Genomic DNA, 17,124 nt, shown 5'->3' on the forward strand with positions numbered 1-17,124 from the left:
ATCCGTGATGCTATCTAGCCATCTCATCCTCTGCCGTCCCCTTCTCCTTTTGCCTTCAGTCTTTCCCAGCATCAGGGTCTTTTCCAGAGAGTTTTCTCTTCACATTAGGTGGCCAAAATATTTGAGCTTCAGCTTCAGTATCTGTCCTTCCAATGAGCACTCAGGGTTGATTTCCTTTAGGATGGACTGATCTGACCTCTTTGCAGTCCAGGGGACTCGTAAAAGTCTTCTTCAGCACCACAGTTCGAAAGCATCAATTCTTCGGCGCTCAGCCTTCCTTATAGTCCAGCTCTCACAGCCATACATTACTACTGGGAAAACCATAGCTTTGATTAGACGGACCTTTGTCGGCAAGGTGATGTCTCTGCTTCTTACTATGCTGTCTAGGTTTGCCATAGCTTTCCTCCCAAGGAGCAAGCGTCTTTTAATTTCATGGCTACAGTCACCATCTGCGGTGATCTTGGAGCCCAAGAAAGTAAAATCTGTCACTGCTTCCATTTCTTCCCCTTCTATATGCCAGGAAGTGATAGGGCCAGATGCCATGATCTTCGTTTTTTTAATGTTGAGTTTCAAACCAGCTTTTGCACTCTCCTCTTTCACCCTCAACAAGAGGCTCTTTAGATCCTCTTCGCTTTCTGCCATTAGGGTGGTATCGTCTGCATATCGGAGGTTGTTGATAATTCTCCCAGCAATCTTAATTCCGATCTCTGATACATCCAACCCGGCATTTCTCATGATGTACTCTGCATATAAGTTAAATAAGCAGGGTGACAATATGCAGCCTTGTCATACTCCTTTCCCAATTTTGAACCACTCAGTTGTTCCATGTCTGGTTCTTACTGTTGCTTCTTGACCCTCGTACAGGTTTCTCAGGAGACAGGTAAGGTGGTCTGGTACTCCCATCTCTTTAAGAATTTGCCACAGTTTGTTGTGATCCACACAATCAAAGGCTTTAGCGTAGTCAATGAAGCAGACATAGACTTTTTTCTGGAATTCTCTTGCTTTCTCCATGATGCAGCGAATGTTGGCGATTTGATCTCTAGTTCCTCTGCCTCTTCGAAACCCAGCTTGTACTTCCAGTAGTTCTCGGTTCGCATACTGCTGAAGCCTAGCTTGTAGGATTTTGAGCATCACCTTGCTGGCATGTGAAATGAGCGCAATTCTGCGGTAGTTTGAACACTCTTTGGCATTGCCCTTCTTTGGAATTGGAATGTAAACTCACCTTTTCCAGTCTTGTGGCCACTGTTGAGTGTTCCAAATTTGTTGGCATATTGAATGCAGCACTTTAACAGCATCATCTTTTAGGATTTTAAATAGCTCAGCTGGAATACTGTCAACTCCGCTAGCTTTGTTGTTACTAATGCTTCCTAAGGCCCACTTGACTTCACTCTCGAGGATGTCCGGCTCAAGTTCAGTGACCGCACTATCATGGCTATCAGGGACATTAAGATCTTTCCTGTAGAGTTCTTCTGTGTATTCTTGCCACCTCTTCTTAATCTCTTCTGCTTCTGTTAGGTCCCTGCCTTCTTTGTCCTTTATCATGCCCGTCTTTGCACAAAACATTCCCTTGAGGTCTCCAATTTTCTTGAAGAGATCTCTAGTCTTTCCCATTCTGTTGTTTTCCTCGATTTCTTTGCATTGTTCATTTAAGAAGGCCTTCTTGTCTCTCCTTGCTATTCTCTGGAACTCTGCATTCAGTTGGATATATCTTCCCCTATCTCCCTTGCTTTTCGCTTCCCTTCTTTCCTCAGCTACTTGTAAAGCCTCATCAGACAGCCACTTGGCTTTCTTGCATTTCTTTTTCTTTGGGATGGATTTCATTGCTGCCTCCTGAACAATGTTACGGACCTCCGTCCATAGTTCCTCAGGCACTCTGTCTATCAGGTCTAATCCCTGAAATCTATTCCTCACCTCCACTGTATATTCATAAGGGATATGATTTAGGTCATACCTGAATGGTTTAGTGGTTTTCCCTACGTTCTTCAATTTAAGCCGAAATTTTGCAAGAATCAGATCATGATCTGAGCCACAGTCAGCTCCAGGTCTTGTTTTTACTGACTGTATGGAGCTTCTCCATCTTTGGCTGCAAAGGACATAATCAATCTGATTTCGATATTGACCATCTGGTGATGTCCATGTGTAGAGTCGTCTCTTGTGCTGTTGGAAAAGAGTGTTTGCTATGATCAGCGTGTTCTCTTGGCAAAACTCTATTAGCTTTTGTCCTGCCTCATTTTGTACACCAAGGCCATGCCTGCCTGTTATCCCGGTGATTTCTTGACTTCCTGCTTTAGCATTCCAATCCCCTATGATGAAGAGGACATCTTTTTTTGGTGTTAGTTCTAGAAGGTGTTGTAGGTCTTCATAGAACCAATCAACCTCAGCTTCTTCGGCATCAGTGGTTGGGGCATAGACTTGAATTACTGTGATGTTGAATGGTTTGCCTTGGATTCGTACTGAGATCATTCTATCATTTTTAAGATTGTACCCCAGTACTGCTTTTCCCACTCTTTTGTTGACTATGAGTGCTACTCCATTTCTTCTAAGGGATTCTTGCCCACAATAGTAGATATGATGGTCACCTGAATTAAATTCGCCCATGCCTGTCCATTTTCGTTCGCTGATTCCCAAGATGTCGATGTTCAATCTTGCCATCTCATGTTTGACCACCTCCAGCTTACCTTGATTCATTGATCTGACATTCCAGGTTCCTAAACAATATTGTTCTTTACAACATTGGATTTTCTTTTCACCACCAGACACATCCACAGCTGAGTGTCCTTTCGGCTTTGGCCCAGCCGCTTCACTCTTTCTGGCGCTACTTGGAAATACCCTCTGCTCTTCCCCAGTAGTATATTGGACACCTTCCAACCTGAGGGGCTTATCTTCCGGCGTCATCTCTTTTAGCCTTGTGATACGTTCCATGGGGTTTTCTTGGCAAGAATACTGGAGTGGGTTGCCATTTCCTTCTCCAGTGGACCACATTTTGTCAGAACTCTCTGCCATGACCTGTCCGTCTTGGGTGGCCCTGCACGGCATAGCTTATGGCTTCACTGAGTTACGCAAGCCCCTTCGCCACAACAAGGCAGTGATCCATGAAGGGGCACCACAGTATATACACACATATATAAATACACACACACACACACGTATGTTGTTGTTTCCGCTTCCGACTCTTCGTGACTTCATGGACCAGCCCATGCCAGAGCTTCCTGTCGGCCGTCCCCACCCCCAGCTCCCCCAAGGTCGAGTCCGTCACCTCCAGAATAACATCCATCCACCTTGCCCTTGGTCGGCCCCTCTTCCTTTTGCCTTCCACTTTCCCCAGCATCAGCATCTTCTCCAGGGTGTCCTGTCTTCTTATGATGTGGCCAAAGTACTTCAGTTTTGCCTTTAATATCATTCCCTCAAGTGAGCAGTCTGGCTTTATTTCCTGGAGTATGGGCTGGTTTGATCTTCTTGCAGTCCAAGGCACTCTCAGAATTTTCCTCCAGCACCACAGTATATACACACATATATAAATACACACACACACACACACACACACACATACACATATATGCACCAAGTAATTGTATTATGTTTGGTAAGATCCCAGAGTCCAATGTATCATTCCCTTAAAACACAGTTGCGCAACTGGGAGTCCAAAAACATTTTTGTTTTTGTCACAACTCCCATCAGTCCTATCTGGCATGGTCAGGGATGATGGGACATGGAGTCCAACAAAACCCAGAAGTCCAAAGGTTGCCCACCTCTGCTTTTAAGTGCGATTTTTAAGGCTCCCCAGAACTGGGGAGAGGCCGTAGCTGGGGGAGAGGCCATAAGCTCAGTGGCAGAGCCCCCGCTTTGCAGGCAGAAGGTCCCAGGTTTGATCCCTGGCATCTCCAGGTAGGGTTGGAAAAACTCTGTCCTGAAACCCTGGGGAGCCACTGCCAGTCAGTGTCAACAACATCGGGCTTAGATGGACCAAAGGTCTGACTCAGTATAAGGCAGTCTCCTAATGTTCCTGTATTCCTATCAGGGTTTATTTAACTCAAATTGATTTAAATCGCTTCTCTGAAGGACTCAATTTTAATGCTTTAAATCAAAGTTTCAATCTCTAGTGAGGAAGAGTCTATTTAATCATCATTTTTAGTAGAAGTACATTATTGTTTACTATATATTCAGAGATGTGGTTTTCATTAGAAGGTAGGTATGCACTGAGCAATTATTTTGAATTGTTATCAGATTTAATCAAAAATGGGATAAAAATTTTGTTTATTTTAGTACTAACACAGAATGAACTTGTGAAGTCCTTCAGGAGATGAACGAGATCCAGCTGTTCAATTAATCATGATATTTTTGTCCTGATGTGCCAGAATCACCACCACCAAACAGGCTTTTAAACTGTATTAATAAGACTGTTTACTCTTCTGGTTAGTTTTCTTCTTCAACAAAGATCAACATTAGCAATACACGCACATGGATTTTTGTGGAGGATCCATGCAGCAGAAATTCCCTCAGGAGCCAGGACTGCTTGAATATTTCTGTTCACTTTTGGTTTCACTTTCTACTCCCCTCCCCTATCCCTTGCATTTATATCCAGACTCCTCCTCCTTGTTCAGTTCTGCTCCATCTCCCCAAATTCTCTATTCATTGACCTTCTCTGTCTTTGCACTTAAGAGAGAGGCAACACCGAGAGAGAGAGAGAGAGAGAGAGAGAGAGAGCACACTTCCGTACACCACCTGCAGTGCAGAATAGGACGGATCAGGTTATCTCCCATCTCCATAAACTGCTGTTAACATATTCATAGAATATAATTAGAAGTTGTATAATTAGTATTCATGATGCTATCATTGACCTAAAAAAGGTAAAGGTAAAGGTGTCCCCAACCAGTCGTGTCCGACTCTAGGGTGCGGTGCTCATCTCCATTTCTAAGCCGAAGAGCCAGCGCTGTCCAAAGACGCTTCCGTGGTCATGTGGCCGGCATGACTGAACACCGAGGTGCACGGAACGCTGTTACTTTTCCCGCCGAGGTGGTACCTATTTACCTACTTGCAATTTCTTGCTTTCGAACTGCTAGGTTGGCAGAAGCTGGGACTGAAGACGGGAGCTTGCTCCGTCACACAGCACTCGGGTCCCGAACTGCTGACCTGCCGACCTTCCAGTCTGCAGTTCAGCGTCTTAACCACTAAGCCACCACGGCCCTGCTTCATTGACCTAGGCTCTCTCTCTCTCTTTTTTTTTTTACTAATTGTTTTAAGAACATTTCAAAACCTAAATCAGAAAAGAAAATCTGATGTAAATTTTCAAAAATCTTTGATTTTTATCAACCCTGATTCCTATGAAAAAGCTCAGAGAACCTCCTAAGCTTTAGAAAATAAGTGTGCCTCAGCTATCAGAAGTCTGAGAAACACTGGAGTACTCCAAAGTAACATCTATGTGTATCTGTTAAAATTATTTATTGATAGATATACACAGATGTTACTTTGGAGTACTGTTAAAATTATTTATTGATAGATATACACAGATGTTACTTTGGAGTACTGTTAAAATTATTTATTGATAGATATACACAGATGTTACTTTGGAGTACTGTTAAAATTATTTATTGGTAAATATACACAGATGTTACTTTGGAGTACTGTTAAAATTATTTATTGATAGATATACAGAGATGTTACTTTGGAGTACTGTTAAAATTATTTATTGATAGATATACACAGATGTTACTTTGGAGTACTGTTAAAATTATTTATTGATAGATATACACAGATGTTACTTTGGAGTACTCCAGTGTTTCTCAGACTTCTGTTGCGTCTTCCCCTGAAACATATTGGTTACTACTTACTAGCAGGATTTCAATGGCTCCAAGGATGTACATAGCACCTGCAAAAGTTGTCCCCAAGTAAAAACACAGTCCCACTGCTCCGCCAAATTCAGGGCCCAACGATCTTGAGATCATGAAGTATGAACCACCAGCTATAAAGTGAAAAAAGAGTATACAATTATTTCCACCCAGGATTAGGCAAATAGCAATGATAAACTAGGTGACCAAAAAAATCACAGGAAAATATTGCTTTAACATTTTACAGCTAAGCTTTTTTTTTGCATACTGAAAATAAACATGATTCTGTTAGCAACCCTAGCCCTATCCTGTCACTAAGGAAATTCAAATGAATATAGGATGTTTTTAGAGCTTGGCTTGGGTCAGTTTTGCTCCTTATTACTAACACAAGGCATTTCATACTATAAATCGCTAAGGTTCAGGTTATTTATCTTCAGGGTATTTCGAAATAAATTGAGAGTTAAGAAGCATATATTTGAAAATAAGGTCTGGCGGTTCCAAAGGACCTGACTTTTAAGTAAATGCGTTTGGATGCAAGCGGTATAAGACAACATAAATTTGTATGCAAACGCATACTTTAAAATTTAAAAAGCTCTGAAACCAGAGTACCCTCACATTTGCAAGGTTATTTTCATAGTCATGAGAGATAGAAACTGTGCTATAGAAATGAAAACTGGATGTCAGGATTCTGACAGGAGCCAGTAGGCTGCACTGCGCTCCATTGGAGATTGTGTATGGATGTGTATGTGTTTATATGTCTCACGGTACCGATTCTATAGAATATTATTGCACTGTTAGCTCGTACATCTAGTATCATATATAGTTCATAGCACCAACCATAGTAAAAAAAGAATTCAAGCATCCAAACTGTACAAAACCTAAAGGCTTGCATTCCCTTTTGCCAACAACAGAATCAAGAGAAAGACATTACCACAGCTCATTTCCCATCTTGATTAATTTCATGACCAAGAAGTTGCAAAGCGCTTATTTGCTTGGGTTTTGTTTAGGGTACTCCATACAAACCCTAGTACAGGGGTGGGCTATTGGGAGGTCTGGGGGCCATTTTCACCCCCTGGAGCCCCACTGCAGGTTGCAGGCTGTGGGGTGTCCCCTCCCACAAAAGGGCAGAAATCCCTACAGTGGTTAAATGTAGCTTGTTTCCAACCCTTTTGGCACTCTGTAGCAGCTAAAACAAGCTAAATTTGGCCCTTTGGGCACTTTGTAGCTGCTTTTTTTTTTTAAGGTGGGGGCACCAGAGGGCTACATGTGGCCTGTGAGCTCATCTTGCCCACCCCTGCCCTAGTACAGAAAACAGAGGTATTCAGCAGCCAAACCTTATGGACTGTATCCAAAGTCAATAAGGCTGGTACATCACCCACAACATTTGAGCCTGAAAGGAAGACCTTTTTTATTTTCCCATCATTTTAGCACTCTAGTCTTTTAACTCTGCTGTTTTAAATCTGTATTTTAAATCTCTGCACTGCTGCTAGGTTTGATTCTGGTTGTACTTTTATATTGTAGTTTTAAGCTTTCATATTTTATATTGTTTTAGGCTGCCCTTTGTGGTTTCATTTTTTGTGAACCGCTCAGAGAGCTTCGGCTATTGGGCGATACAAAAATGAAATGAATAAATAATACATGTTTCCTATATTAACCATCTGCTTAGCACAAGGATCCAAAGTGGTTTTAAAATACATTTAGCACAAGTGAATTGCACGGTACCTGGAACAACACCATTTGTTGCAATGGCGCTCATCGATATGGCCGTCAGCATGGTCTGCGAACAGCAAGAGAAAACACAACAAGGTTTACAAGTAACCTTGGTGGGAGAAAATAGACCACGGTTATTCTACTATGAAGACAGAAGTCACCAAGTTTCAATGCGTTTCATCCTTTTGGTGCATTTCCACAGCATCTACTTTTTCCCTAGGAAGAAAATTGTTATGGCATCCAGATAAGGAGAGCGTCATGGGTTTTGTGTTAAAACTCACAGACACTGATTGGAATAAATGAGGTCAATTTGGTATATCTGCATAAAATATGTACAAGGCATGGTACTATTAATAAATGCAACTTGCATTCCCCTACCATATATATATAGATAGATAGATAGAGAGAGAGAGAGAGAGAGAGAGATTGAGAGATTGATGCAAAGATTGATTCGTGGCAGCCACTGCAAAATCAACCCTTTCTGGGGCATTCCCAGAATCCAACATGCTGCCCATTCTCTGTGGCTTGGTCTGTGATGGGAGACCTGGACAATGTTAGATGACAGAGGCTGTGCACCAGCATTTGAGGGGGAGAGAAAGAGAGAGAGAGAGAGAGAGAGGAAAAATATCACATTTTCAGAGCCTTTCTTTGTAAACATGGGTGTGCTAAACATCTCTTTTTAATTCTCTATGTCCTGGAGCTAAATTAATTAATTATTACTATTATGTCTACTGCCACTATTATTATGTATACCATGCTCTCAATGTATATGGCCCTCTACAGAGTTCCATAAACAAACCAAACAGACAAATCTTTGCTTCCACGGAGCTTACAATTGTGGGAAAGACAACAGAAACGGGGGCAGGAGGGAAAGAAGGGGAAAACTAACCAAGTGGATGAGGCTAGGGGTGGGCAGAAGACAGAGCATGATCTACTGTTAGATCTCTGTGTGATTTCCAGTAGGTTTTTGACTCCCAACTGTTTAGCAGCAGCAACAACAAAGGCCTTTTTTTCTCCCTAAGTTAGGTTGCTGAAATGAAGGAAGTTCAGTGGAAAACCATGAGTGAATTTGTGTATGAAAGGACTATAATGTCAGTTTTGGTACTAAAGCAAGTTCCTGGTCTGAGCATGTGCTCAGAGTGACCTTGTTCCTTAATTCTAAGTGTATGTCCTTCACCGCTGCCATTATCTTGCACCTCGTGGACATCTGGGTTCTAGTAAAAAAAAAAAAAGCCAGTAGATCAATCAAGACTGAAGTTCTGGGTTAGGGCATTGAGACATCCAAACAAAGTCAGGCGGAGGACATATGTCCAATTAATCAGCACCTATTTTATATCTTTTAGGAGACAAAGTATACAACATGGACTGGGCAAAGTGTCTTATTAAGTAAAAGGACACAGGAAAGCATCCCATGGAGAGTAGATTTGCTACTGAGCCATGTACTCACACAACAGCAGCAGATTAATACAATCAGGAAGGACTGTATAACACCAGCTGTTCCCACCATCCATGTCAGTCGAAGGAAGAGAATGACCCCAAAAATATTCTGCATACATGGCAAGTAGACTCCCATCAAGGTGCCCATGCTGGGTGACTGAAAAACATGAAATATGCATTAATATTTTGTTCTGAAAGGTTGTGTGGGGCAGTGGTTATGGGTGTCAGACCAAGACCAGGGATTGCTGGGTTCAAATCCCCACAGCCATGATGCTCAAGAAGTCTCTTGTTCAAAAAGGTGGAGAATTATTCACAATTAAATAGCCTCTCAAACAAAGCCCAGGGGACAAAATTCACGAAAACCTCCATCAATATATCTGCCTAACAGAACAGCCACTGTAGCATCAGACCATAACAGGATCAATAGCCCCTTGCTTTGAAATTAAAACATATCGAGTTTTCTTGGCATGAACACCACAGAAAGATACCATTATTCCATGATGTGTAGATGTTAAATGTGAGCGAAGATATATCCAAATTAGTGGTGTCCCGCTTTAGGATTTCAGGTCCTCCTTGTGGTCCCAATAGACTTGTCCCATGTGTGGGATGCCCAGAACCCAAAACAAAGAACCTGTGAGCAGATCTTAATAATTCTGATTCTTTCTGCCCGACAGTTTGCAATTGTTCATGTGGATTTCTCATAATCATGAGAAATCCACATATATAACAAGGGTGGAGAACCTGTGTCCACATATATAACATATATAACATACATATCCACATATATAACAAGGGTGGAGAACCTGTGTCCCTTCCAGATGTTGTCAGAACTCCAACTCTGTTTGTCGGGGGATCTGGAAGGGGTGTACAGTCACACCTTCCCTTTTGAGCTAATGCAGAGGTGGGGAGCCTTTGCCAGGAACATCTCGTCTTCATCTTCTGGGTCTTCATCTTCAGTTTCCACTTCTTAGGGATTTCATCCCAATCAGGTGACATGATGATGTTGTGCACTCTGGCACTCTTTGGGCCATTCTTCCAAGCTCGGCGTATCAGGCTAACGGCTACTTCTTCAGCCTTATGCTCCCATGCCTCGTTGGAGGCCAGGCTGTCTTGCAACGTTTCTCTAGTTAACAGCCTCAGATCTTGCTCTTTCCCTAGCTCGTCCTTGAGCTTTTCTGCTTTCTGTCTTCATTCTGACTCCTTCTGCCCGACAGTTTGCAACGCTGTCAGCAACAGCCATGCCAGAGTTCCTCCACTCTGCGCCTCCTTAGCTGACCACTTTTCCAGTTGCAGAGATTCCAATGCAGTTTCAGAGCCACTGGTGTGCAGCCCTTCTTGACCTCTGGGCATGCTCCCGGTCCGCTCAGGACGCAGATTGCTTTGCGACCGGATCCCACAGCTCCAACTGCGGACAGCCCGGGAGTCGGTTTTGCATGCCGACAACCGCATCCTCCTTCCCTGTGAATCTGAACGTATCAGTTCTCTTGGCACCCTGCTCGCTGCGCCAATTGTATGCCCCAGCTGTCAGCTGCTAAGGTTTGGAGGTGCTGAGATAATGATACGCCAGATCCAGGTTTGCTTACGAGGAGACTTTGTGTATTTACAGCACACAGGTATACCCAAATGAAGGTTGGTTCAGAGAAGCTGCCTGATCGAACCACTGGGTATACCTGTGTGCTGTAAATACTCAATAAAGTCTCCTTGTAAGCAAACCTGGATCTGCCTTATCATTATCTCGGCACCTCCAAACCTTAGCAGCCCACGGCCAGGGCATACAAACTCCGAGGAGCTGTGGACAGCCAGCACACAGCGAACTGTCAGGGAAGGCATTGCAAAATACGGCAGTTTTGCACAGCATGCATATCCTGTGTACACAGACCAAAAAACCTGTGCATGCAAATGTAACATGTGATTATCTAGCCAGCCAGGAACTGAAACCATATTTTGACTTGGTTCTCACTAACCATAGCTTAAATAAACCATAGCTCCCTGAATCCAGAAGTCACAAGGCACTGCAATTAAATTCAGTGGAGGCTGTTGGCTCTGATTTCGGTGGGGCTATGCATCCATTCTGGGTTTCAGTCAGAACTCTAAAGGAGCTATCCGAGGTACTAGGCCTATTTTGGGGGTGGGGTTCAGCACCTTGGATAGCTCATTTAGAGTTCTGGCTAGTTCTGACTGAAACTCAGAATGGATTCACAGCTCCATTGAATCTGGAGCCAACAGCCTCCACTGGTTAAATTAAAACCAGATGTGGATGTTTCCAATCTCCTCCCCTGGTGCATTAAAAAGAAGAGGGGGGGGATGAGCCCAAGCCTTGACACAACTCACTCACATAGTAGGAAACCATGGTATCACATTACACCCGAACTGGGCCAGTTCGTCTTTCAGGCTGAAACCACTATGGCTCTTTCTAGCAATAAATCCCACAAACAGCAGAAGCAGAGAGCTCACATCAATTACAATCAACTTCTTTATCTTCAAATGCCAGATAATCCACAATGCTGATGGAATTTGAACTTCTTTATCATTGAAAGCCATTCAGTGACAGAAGCTACATACTTTAGATACTTTCCTTCTACAGCCTTCAGCACTTTCTGCTTCCTCATGTTCCTTGGCTCCCTGAGTGAGATTTGTGTAGCTGACCAGTTTGCCAAGCAGAGAAGAGACCTTTGGGCGAATGTCCAGTTCCTCCTGCAAAGGAAACACATGTGATAGCGATGAGTTCTTAGAAATCCAAGCTCATTTTAATCCATCTCGAATTTCTACACCATCCCTAGGTACCACTGAACTATTTCATTGTTTTGCACTGCAAGAGACTAACACGTCTACCCCTCTGGAATTCCTAGTGTGCGGCAGCCCCCTTTCTTTGGAACTCCCTGCCCCCAGAGGTAAGGTAGGCATCAACACTGCTGTTTCCGGCACCTCCTGAAAACGGCACTGTTCCAGGAGGCATTCCTTAATGAAATGCCACCTGGAACTGTGGAGTCACGGTTTTACTGGTAGTCTGTTTTTTAAAATAGCATAATTGCAATCTGGTGTTTTAATGTTTTTATCCCTTTACTGTTTTATCTCTTGTCTTCACTGCTCCGAAATCTATTCTAGATATGGAGCAGTATACAAATATTGCAAATAAATAAGTAAACAAATTTCTTCAGAGGTGATTATGCTGTTTTATTTTTGTGAACTGCCCAGAGAGCTTCGACTATTGGGTGGTATAGAAATGAGACAGACAGATAGATGCCTGCTCAGAAGACCCAAGAATTTAGTGGGGTTTACTCCCAGGTGAATGGGTATAGGATTGCAGCCTTAGTGAATTTAGGAACAAAGCAAAATTTTGACCATTTTAACAAAAATTATTTAAAATAGGTTTTAAAAACAATACAACACATTAAAATACAATAAAAACATAACAATTACAGAATAAGGGAGTTATTCTGGTAGGGCGTTCCAGAGCATGGGCGTTGTGATGCATTGCATAATTGTTATGTTTTTCTTGCACTTTAATGTGTTTTATTGTTTTAAAATCTTGTAAACCATTTTTGAAAACTGCCTTGAATGCCATTTTTTGGTAGAAAGGCAAGGTATAAATCAAATAATTAAATAAATAAGGGCACAATCCTATGGCTGCTAGTCAGCAGCTAGATGGACATAGGATAGGTCGGCTCCGAGGTCGGTTTCCTGAGAACCGACCTCCACCCCCCTCCCGTGCTGCCTCGTAGGCAGCCTGGAATGGCCCCGCACTTGGAAGAGGAATGTGGAGTGGCAAAAACGGGGCATTCCTGGGGGCGTGACGGGGCAGGGAAGTTGGAAATGTCGGTACGACACATCCTATGCGTAATCTGGCTGCCGCTTCCCGTGCTCCAAGGTCCCATGGCTAGACAGCCAAAATTGGCTGTCTAGCCATAAATGCAGGGCGGCTGAAGTACAGAGGGGATGATCCCCTCCATGTTTCTCCTGCCCTGCATTGGATAAGCCGTCGCCTCTGAGTTCGGATGGGGCCACCTATCCTGATAGGATTGCACCCTAAAACCAGTAAAAATTAGGCAGGCACCATTCATCATCACCATAATGCCCCCTCCCCCCATCAACATGCAGAATACCCAGGGCCAACAAAGTTATTTCAGCATGTGAGGCAGCAAATCCCACAAGCACCTCTATGCGGGACTAAAAATACAATAATAATAAATTAAGGGTGCAATCCTATGCACGTTTAGACAGAAAAGAGTCCTACGACTCCCAGCATTCTCCAGTCAGCATGTAGGACTTTTTCCTGTCTAAACATGCATAGGGTTGCACCCTAAATTGCCAGCAATTTCCTGCCCTTTCACGGCTCCCAAAATCAGCTGCCTGAGGCAACCACCTCATCCCGCCTAATGGCAGGACCAGTCTCAGTTAGAAAACGCGCTCCCTGCCTTCCTGTGTTCTGGCCGATGACTGCAAAAGGCACTGGGAAAACTGACAAGCATTTGGCCTCAACTTTAAATCTGATAAAATTAAATTTTAATTTAAATGTAAATTTTATCAGTAGTTATTACAATTAAACAACTGTCAACATCGACAGTTACCCGTACATGTGTTCTGGCTGCTCTGGAATGATTCCCAGCCACCATAAAGTATCTGATTATGGGCCTGTTCTGATCTAAGCTAGAAGTTGTACTTGTGCTAGGAAACAGGGTGCCTGTCCGACTTTTCAGGCCGCCAATGAGCTTTGCCAAACAGTTGAATGAGGAGAGTAGCTGAATGGAGATCGAGGAGGCTCAGGGAAGGATGCTTGTTGGAGGGGTCTCACCGCATTTACAGTCTCCATTGTCAACTTTCCCCAGCAATTACAACAAGAAGGGTAAAACAAAACAAAAGAACGAAAAAGTCCACTGCTAGAGCCAACTGGAACATTCCTCGCAGCAACGGGGCAAACTTCTGAAGGAGCGAACAAACTGAGAAGAGCCCTGCTGGGGCAACAGCAGGCAATCCAAAGGGCCATCTCCGAGGAAACAATTTGCACAAAATGAAGCATCTCACTGCGTCCTCGTGAAGCAGCTGTTTGCTAGCCTCCAATTTAAGAAAATACCCTGGCAGGAGACGGTTCTATGGAGAGATAGACATTGCTCTGAACTCTGGCAGTGAGCACCAGCTCCTCATCCCACATACTTCTGTCAGCCAGCCAGGAGGGAACAGCCACCCAATGTCTCTTTCACCTTGTATCCATTTTCTAATGCATTCATTCATTCATTTTATTTGTTACATGTATCTCCTGCCTTTCCTCCAAAGAGCCCAAGGCAGCTTACATGATCCTCCTCCTCTCCATTTTGTCCTCACAACAACCCTGTTAGGTAGGTTAGGCTGACCGTGAGGGACTTGCTCAAAGTCACCCAGTGAGCTTCATGGCCAAGTAGGGACTAGAACCCGGATCTCCCGAGTCCCAGCCCAACACTCTAACCGCTGTACCACACTGTCGTTTTCCGCTTTCTGTAAATGCCCCATTATCAGCCTTGGGGCATCATCTCCCTCAACTGTTACCACCAACATCCATTCCCTCAGTTTGAGCAGAGAGAGATGAGAGGGACGGGAAGGGCCATTCCACCAGCTCTGCTAAAAAGAATAATTAAAGGCAGCCGCCGGCGTGATCACATCACTCCGGTGCTGAAGGAGTTGCACTGTTTACCAGTTGTTTTCCAGGCCAAATTCAAGGTGTTGGTTTTGACCTTTAAAGCCCTATACGGTTCCAGCCCAGCCTATCTCAAGGAGCGCCTCCAGCAACACCAGACAGGCCACTCAATGAGATCAGCCTCGGATGGCTTTCTCTCTGTCCCATCCGCCAGGACAGCTAGGCTGGTGAGGACGAGGGAGAGGGCCTTCTCTGTGGTGGCCCCCACTCTGTGGAACCCCCTCCCTACGGAACTCCGCTCTTTAATGAGCTTCCGCCACGCATTAAAAACGTGGTTGTTCAGGCAGGCATTTGAGGTGGTTAGGGTATTTTTAGAAATATGATGTTTTAATGTAGAAGGTTATTGTTTTAAAGCTGTTGTATTGCTGTACATCGCCCAGAGTGGCCAGGTGACCGGCCAGATGGGCGATTAAGTAAGTAAGTAGGTAAGTAAGTAAGTAAGTAAATATAGTCCCCCTCTTCTCTCCTCATCCCTGTTTCCTTGCGTGCTGTGTCTTTTTAGACTGTGAACCTGTGGGCAGGGGCTGTCTTGTCTAATAGATTCTATTTAAGTTGTTCTGGGAGCCTTTTTGGCTGAAGAGCGGCATAAAAATTCTTCAAATAAATAAAAGTAAATAATCTCGTTTTGCACAACATGCCTGTGGACTCCAAAGCAGTGCCTCGGGTGCGACTGAGTGCCTGTCATGTTCTTCAGCCTTGAGGGTGCAGTGGGGAGACGGACCCTCCCCAGCCAAGGGATATGGAAGAGCCAGGGACAGATCCATCTGAGCAGCCTGGCCAGGAAGCATCTGGCAATGACAGGCTGAAGAAATTGGCCACCCCTGTGTGATATCATTACAAAAATGGCAAACCTACGACGGTGACTGTCTTTAAGCAGGTCTATGCTCATAGGATGGGACGGGGGTCCCAGAACATCTGTCGCATACAGCATTAGAAATGTCCCTTACGGCTTTACGCAGGAGCCACTATGCTGAAGGCACCAAATGAACATGAAGCAGAGAAAGCAGATACATAGGACGCTGCCTGTACCAGCTCAGACTGTAGGGCTGTTCACACAACACGCTAACCCACGGTCAGTGGTTGAGTGTGGGTTGCTGCTGAACTGTCTGAATCCAGGCCAGTTTCCACAGGGTGGCTTGTTAATCGTGCAGTGAGGCTGATTTTTCTTGAACAAGCCAGAGAACCCATGGTTTGTTGTTGGGTTGTTCAGAGAAAAAGAAGCTTTGCATTCTTCTATATGAAGTTAGTTCTCTACCCCCCCAACCCCAGTAATTGCATTTCTAAGGGGATATCAAAAGGAGATGTACAAACCCATGAAGACCCATCTTCCCAGAACTCTGTGTTAGACATGGTCACACATCTCACCCTATTCTGTTGTTCCGAGCTAACACAGACAGATGATTCTTCCTCTGTGATGCAACACGGAAGGTTCTGATTTGAAAACACTAATGTCAATATATGACAAAGATGGTTTGGGTCTGGGACATTTCTTTTTAAGACTATTTTTTTTATCCAATAAACAAAGTTTGCTGGGCAACTGAACCCAAGTTCTACATTTTAAAAAGTGTCATTCCAGCCCTGTAAACAGCAACTCAGCTGGGGTAAATTGTAAATATTTATGTGAGCTAAGTAACTGTAGTGGAATTCTTTGCAAGGCTGCATTACACTTGGCTGTGAAAATGTTGTTCAGGAAAGAATCCACGTTTCTTTTGCTTATGTATCCTTTATGCATTATTTAGATACTTAGAACTGTTCTACATGAGGCTTTTATTGTGTGCTTGTGATTGCTCACTCACAGTAATTTGCGGATCCTTTATAAGACTCATCATCCCCCAGGGACTCTCCCGTGCTTTGCAACCATTATTGTGGGTTTTTTTCTTAACAGGGAAAGTCTGGTATATCCTGTATGGCACCATTAACTCCCTGTGTAATTGTGCAATTGTGCTATACCATAGTGCCATCTAGTTGGCTGTATAATGAAACATACAGAAAGTCAGAGAAACAAAAACCCTGGAAAAAAGCATGTATAAAGAGCCGATCTTAATCCCATAAAGAATCTGAAAGAGGAAACCCCAGTAAAGGTGTGAGATAAAAGCCTCATGCAGACATTGTCATGTTCCTTTGTCCTCTCCCTTCGCAATCACACTCTCCAGGGTACCAGGCTTCAGGCTCACTACTTCATTAGTTAACAATCAGGTTCTTTACAAATGCATATCCGAGGAGGCTACAAATCCTCTCAAGCTACAAAGGAAACAGCTACTCCACACAATTACGAATACCAACAGAAGAGCTGAAGTGGAAGTTAGAGAAGTTGCTGGCAGTTTGAACAAGAACTTCTGGGCCAGATTAGCGGGGGCAGGGATGCCCCTCCCTTACAATTGTGCCCTTCTACGTAGGCTATCACGCATAGCCAACCAGGTGGAGCGTCTGTGCTTCACCTCTAACTTTTCCCGCTTCGCTCTGCGACGGACCCTAGCATCCCTC

The 17,124-nt window shown here is 43.9% G+C and overlaps 1 protein-coding gene across 3 annotated transcripts in view; it reads right to left on the bottom strand.

The window, feature by feature from the left end:
• SLC12A4 (solute carrier family 12 member 4) overlaps positions 1–17,124 on the bottom strand; it is a 106,266-nt gene that overhangs the window by 40,999 nt on the left and 48,143 nt on the right. For all 3 annotated transcript variants that reach the window (XM_084811981.1, XM_084811982.1, XM_084811984.1), the window contains exons 3-6: positions 11,535–11,666; positions 8,983–9,129; positions 7,548–7,602; positions 5,829–5,959 (exon numbers count right to left, since the gene is read on the bottom strand). In XM_084811981.1, the coding sequence (XP_084668107.1) occupies positions 5,829–5,959; positions 7,548–7,602; positions 8,983–9,129; positions 11,535–11,666 (465 nt within the window). The remainder of the gene's footprint in view (positions 1–5,828; positions 5,960–7,547; positions 7,603–8,982; positions 9,130–11,534; positions 11,667–17,124) is intronic.

This window comes from Heloderma suspectum, chromosome 8 (assembly GCF_057233095.1).
Source record: "Heloderma suspectum isolate Gila_16-S chromosome 8, 16-S_ref, whole genome shotgun sequence".
Lineage (NCBI taxonomy): Eukaryota > Metazoa > Chordata > Lepidosauria > Squamata > Helodermatidae > Heloderma > Heloderma suspectum.